This window comes from Pistacia vera, unplaced genomic scaffold, assembly GCF_008641045.1.
Source record: "Pistacia vera cultivar Batoury unplaced genomic scaffold, PisVer_v2 Contig374, whole genome shotgun sequence".
Taxonomy (NCBI): Eukaryota; Viridiplantae; Streptophyta; class Magnoliopsida; order Sapindales; family Anacardiaceae; genus Pistacia; species Pistacia vera.
Window position 1 is genome coordinate 133,910 of NW_022196195.1, and position 5,295 is coordinate 139,204.

General features: G+C 36.0%; 1 protein-coding gene across 1 annotated transcript; it reads right to left on the reverse strand.

Moving 5' to 3' along the window:
* Positions 1-307: 307 nt before the first annotated feature.
* Positions 308-2,327, reverse strand: LOC116140643 (pentatricopeptide repeat-containing protein At1g08610-like). The gene has a single exon (XM_031426243.1). The coding sequence runs from the start codon at positions 2,220-2,222 to the stop codon at positions 447-449; it is 1,776 nt and encodes a 591-aa protein (XP_031282103.1). The 5' UTR covers positions 2,223-2,327; the 3' UTR covers positions 308-446.
* Between the last annotated feature and the right edge of the window lie 2,968 nt (positions 2,328-5,295).

Genomic DNA, 5,295 nt, shown 5'->3' on the forward strand with positions numbered 1-5,295 from the left:
ATTCCCAACAACACTTCTCTACCACCAACTTCGTTATCCCCCTGTCCTGAGGGAAATAATTTGTCAAAAATTATTTCTTTGTAAATTTTTTTCTGCGTAATAATATGTCAATGAGTCCGAAAATATTCCCTTGCCATTAGAAAATTTAGCTCACAATGAGTCCGAAATGTTCGAGTAATTTAAATGGAATGCATATATCGACGTGGTGGAAAAGCAGCTAACATCATATTCCTCATCAAAAGAATGATTTAATTATGGATTTTGTGGGAGTGGCTGCTTCTGCAGATGGAACAATTGCAATTGCAAATGGGTGAATGGGCAAAAATTGAATAAAGATGGGGGAAAACACATTTTCAGAACGTATATTTTGTGAACCTTTCAGCAAAACACTGATATCAAGATTCCAGAAAGCATCTAATCAGATTGAAGTTTGCTTAAACACTTCTTCAATCTAATGTGGTACCTTCTTTAAGAACCTTCCATTCTATCAACTTTCGACACAACTTGCTAGCCTCTTCTGCCATTCCAGCTTCGGCTACACTTTTGAGTATAGTGGAATAGGTTGCCTCATCTGGCTTGGATCGACCTGAGATCATTAATTCTAGAACCTGTATTGCCATATCCAGCTTCTTACTTCTACATAATCCATGGATGATCATCTTGTAAGCACTATTTCTTATCATATGGCCTCTTTGACCCATCTCCCTTAGGATCTCTACTGCTTCCTCAACTAGATCTGCCCGGCAAAAACCCCAAATCAAACAACGATGAGTAATATCATCAGGAATGATCCCATTCTTCATCATTTGACCATATAATCCCATTGCTTTCTCCATAGAACCCTTTTTAGCCAATCCATCAATCAAGGTATTAAAGGAGATCAAACAAGGAGAATAATAACTGCCGTTCAACAAGTGAAGTAATTGAAGAGCTTCATCTACCATTCCCTCTTTACAAAGAGCACCTAGGAGAGTATTATAAGTTACAATATCAGGCAAACAATTCTTGGAAACCATTTGATTGTAAAAGTTGATGGCACGGTCCAGAAGCCCATATTTACACAAACCATTGATCAGAATGTTATAAGTGATCACTGTCGGATGATGAGAAGTTTCATTCATGATTGAAAGAATCTTATCTACTTCATCCCAACACCCACGGCTACTGAGAGAATGGAGGAGTGTGCTGTAAGTTACAGCATTGGGCTCCAATCCATGAGAAAATACATTGCAAATGACCACAGCTATATCCTCATATTTCCCCTGTCTACAAGTAAAATTAATAAGCGAATTGAAGGTAACAATATCAGGGTAACAGCCCTCAGTAGTCATATCTTCCAACACTTCCATAGCACGTATTGTTCCACAGTGCTTGCAGACTAACTTGATGAGAACAGTGTAGGTAATCACATACGGAGGACATCCCTTTCTCAGCCGCTCTTTCCAAAACCCAATAGCCTGCTCAAATTTGCCATTATCAAACATGCTGTGAAGTACCGTGTTATAACTAATCACATCCGGTGCACAACCGCTCAGGTTCATTTCGTCCAAGAGACTAATGGCAGATTTTATATGTCCTCTCCTACAGAGGCCACCAATCATCATGTTGTATGTAATAATATCTGGAATCCCACCAGACATGACCATGATTTCAAGGACCTTGGAAGCTTTATCTATCCGATCAACTTTAACAAGGCCACGGATTAAACCTATGCAAGAAGGAAAGTCAGGAATTTGATTACGACGTGCCATTATATAAATCAACCTTGTTGCCTCGGTTAACTTCCCACTGATGCATAGATTGTGAAGGATTTTATTGTTGGTTTCTTCATCATTTTCAACAAAGGGCCCATCTGAAGATGACAATAAAGAATTTTGAGGCTTTCTTGTAATCATCTTCCCTTTGAATTTTTTACTAGAACCCAATACATCACTTTCTGAGCTCCATTCATCTCGGTCAACTTCATTAACTCTGTCAATATAAACACTTCCAGGCAGTCCTCGGCACTCTAAAGAGAACATGTTTCTTCCTGCGACAAGATCTCCTCTCCATAGAAAACAAAAACGACTTTTGTGATCACACTTAATTGAACAATTTAAGTGAATAGAAGATGCATTCATAGTTGAAAAGCGACTAATTCCCCATTTCAGGTCAACTTGTTTCAAACTACGCAAACAATGAACCTCAGCTCTAGAATTCGGTGGAACAATTGCATAGTCCATCTCCAATGCCCACTTGACAAATGAATTCTAACAAATTACTAAGCAGTACTTAACATGTTTAGTAACCCAAAATTTATCACAGCTAAAACCCGTTTCTCATCAAAAATAAAATAAATCATCCGGTTCTCATAAAAAATAAAATTAGAGTGTTTAGTTCTATTTTCTAGTTCTGCCTATCTGAAGAGTATCCAGTGATCGTTGTTCAGCTTCTCTCCCTTCTAAATAGAGAGAGCATCTACCTGTCAGATTCAGGTCAACAACATTAACCAAGAAAATTCCCTACGAGTAAATAAAATAAAACGAACATTGGACCAGAAACTTTAGCCAAACTACGTATGTACACAAACTGCAGATGGTTAATCATAAGGTTCTTGACACATACAATTTGAAAATTCCATCTCAGAACACTTTCCACTTCAAATGTATAGAATTAAAGTAATTCAACAATTAGAGCAACAGACAGCAACCAAGAGACTTGGAGCTCGAAGTTAATTCTCAGAAATCCCAACAAATCTGTCACTTAATTTCCTACAAATATGTACCATTTAATCTACAGATAAACAGGTCTGAAACTAGCAAGCATGAAACCAAGTTAAATAACACAAATACATACACAAATGAATTATAAGAAGCGACTAAAAGAAGCAACCCTTATCTCAAGGTTTCAAAATATGCAAACTATCAAAAAATTAAATTCTGAAACATTCAATCTTCAGTATGCAGGAAAAACATTATTATTTTATAATAATTACTTCCTAATATTTCATATTCAACCCGAATAAGATCCAGCATGCGTACATAGATAAAGCATTTTTCTGCAACATCAAGTCCTAGAACCCATTTACAAAGAAAACTGGTTCAGCAGATAACATACAAGTGTTTAAATCACAGCTAGGAGTAATTAAGGAACAGAGAATTGTATAGACAAAAGAACATGCTAAAACCCTGAACCCTAATGATTATAATTAAGGTGAAACATTGAGAAAAGGTCTTGAACTGAATTCAATTACCAGGTCGAAGTATAGAAGAAAGCCCTGTTTAGCGGTTTTGGATGGAACTTTGTGTTCTACTTGTTCAGTTGCTTGTGTTTTTAAATGAGTGACGTTAAAACCTAGGGTTCCTGGCAACTTAAAATTTTAACTAGATACTATTTTCAAACAAAACTTTCCATTTGATACCTAAAAATGAAAAACGTTGATTTTAGTCCTTCATTTTGTGCGTCTTACATTCTTGCATTAGGCTAATGGCTTAGTCTCATTTAGGGGTGAAATTGAGCCAAGTCGAGTCGAGTATCTGGGTACTCGAACTCGACTCGATTGCTATAGTGTCGAGTTCAAGTTCGAATTCGAGCTTGATTGAACTTGATCAATTAGGATCAAAATCTAACTCGTTACCCGAAATTTGAATTCGAGCTTGAATTCAAACTCGGTTAATCGAGCTCGAGCTCGACTGATGCTCAATCATAACAAGAGAAAAACGAAAAAAACCACAAGTATATGTACAAATGTTACATTCTATATCCATAACGCGACAACACTCTGCCAGCCACAAATTTCCCACAGGCCACAACCACAAGGTCCACAACCACGCATGAAAAAACCACACTCTGCCAGGCACAAACTTCCTCACAACCACTACCATGCATCAAACATCCCACAACAACAGCACAGCCACCAGTTGAGAAAAAAAAAAAAAAAAAAACAATGCATCAAACAATAATAGATTTAGGGTTTTCCTAGTACTTGAGAGGCTGAGATGAGATGAAGCAGAATGGCGACTGGCGAAGGTGTAACACCCCCCTCTAGTCAGGTACCCTCTAAGTATTCCATTATGATGTAAACTTAAAGAATTCACACCTGAAAGGTTGTGTAATTTAAAACGTAAATCCTGGTTACAAACATGTAGTATATGAAAATAAATAAATAAAAACTTCTCCTCTCATTTACATTACTTTTTTAATCAACCTGTCGAAATATGGCTATATAAGAAAAATATAGTTTAAAGAAAACAACTACATCAATTGTTTAATAGCGGAAGCAAGTATAAAATATCTCCCATCATTTATAAGCAAAACATATTCATTATTTCATAAAACTTAGATTATAGACATTAAACTATATACATTAAATTCAAAAACAACATCCTTAATATAACATCATAAGTTTAATTATAACAAAAGTTAACATGCATGCCCCCAAGTTTCCTTGACTGTCGCTCGCCATTACTACTTTAACCATTANATTCATTTAGTCCTTCATTTAATCATTTTTGCATTAAGTTATTCGAAAAAAAATAAAAATTTAACCAACCAAAACATTTTTACTTTCAGCTGTAAAATGTAAATAAACGACTTACCCGGCCAGCAAAATTTCTCCATGGTCTCAAACAATCTGTTTATGTAGAGATTTCTGCGATTCATTGCCCTCTCACTGAAACTCTTTGATGAATCTAATAGAATTAAATCCTAATTTATTACCTATTAATTAATTAATCTCTATTTGTTTTATGCTAAGTAGAAGTGAAAGAGAAAGTAGTTTAATAATAAAGATGCAAGGATATTCAAATGGCGGAGGAGGAGAAGGTGGCCCCGCCGACTTGGCGAAGCTACAGTCCATCATGCAATCTACCGAGATCGCCTGCTCTAGCATTCAGGTGTCCTTTTGTTTCCGACTTTCCGTACACTTCCATTTTTTTTCCTTGGCTCTGTTTGTTTCCTGAAAAAATGCAAGAATTTGAGATTACTGTTTGTTGTTCCCTAGAAAATGAACTGGAGTATTAGAATCAACTACAAGTATACAACTAACTTCATATGATGTAACTATAAACCCTATGAGTAGATTATGTTGTGTATGATTTATGGAAGTCAATGAAGTTAGATTGATTGTTGATGGATTTTCTCAAGTTTATAAGGTCTTATAGTGGTTTTGAGATTGCCCGTTGATTGAGAGTTTGTGTTTTATAAAGTACGTATTGCTGTTGTGATAGGTTTGAGGAATATTATGCTTACAATTGAGTAAATGTGGGTAAGGCTTAGGTCAGTTTATTCCAAACCTGAGTCCTCAAGGATCGAAAC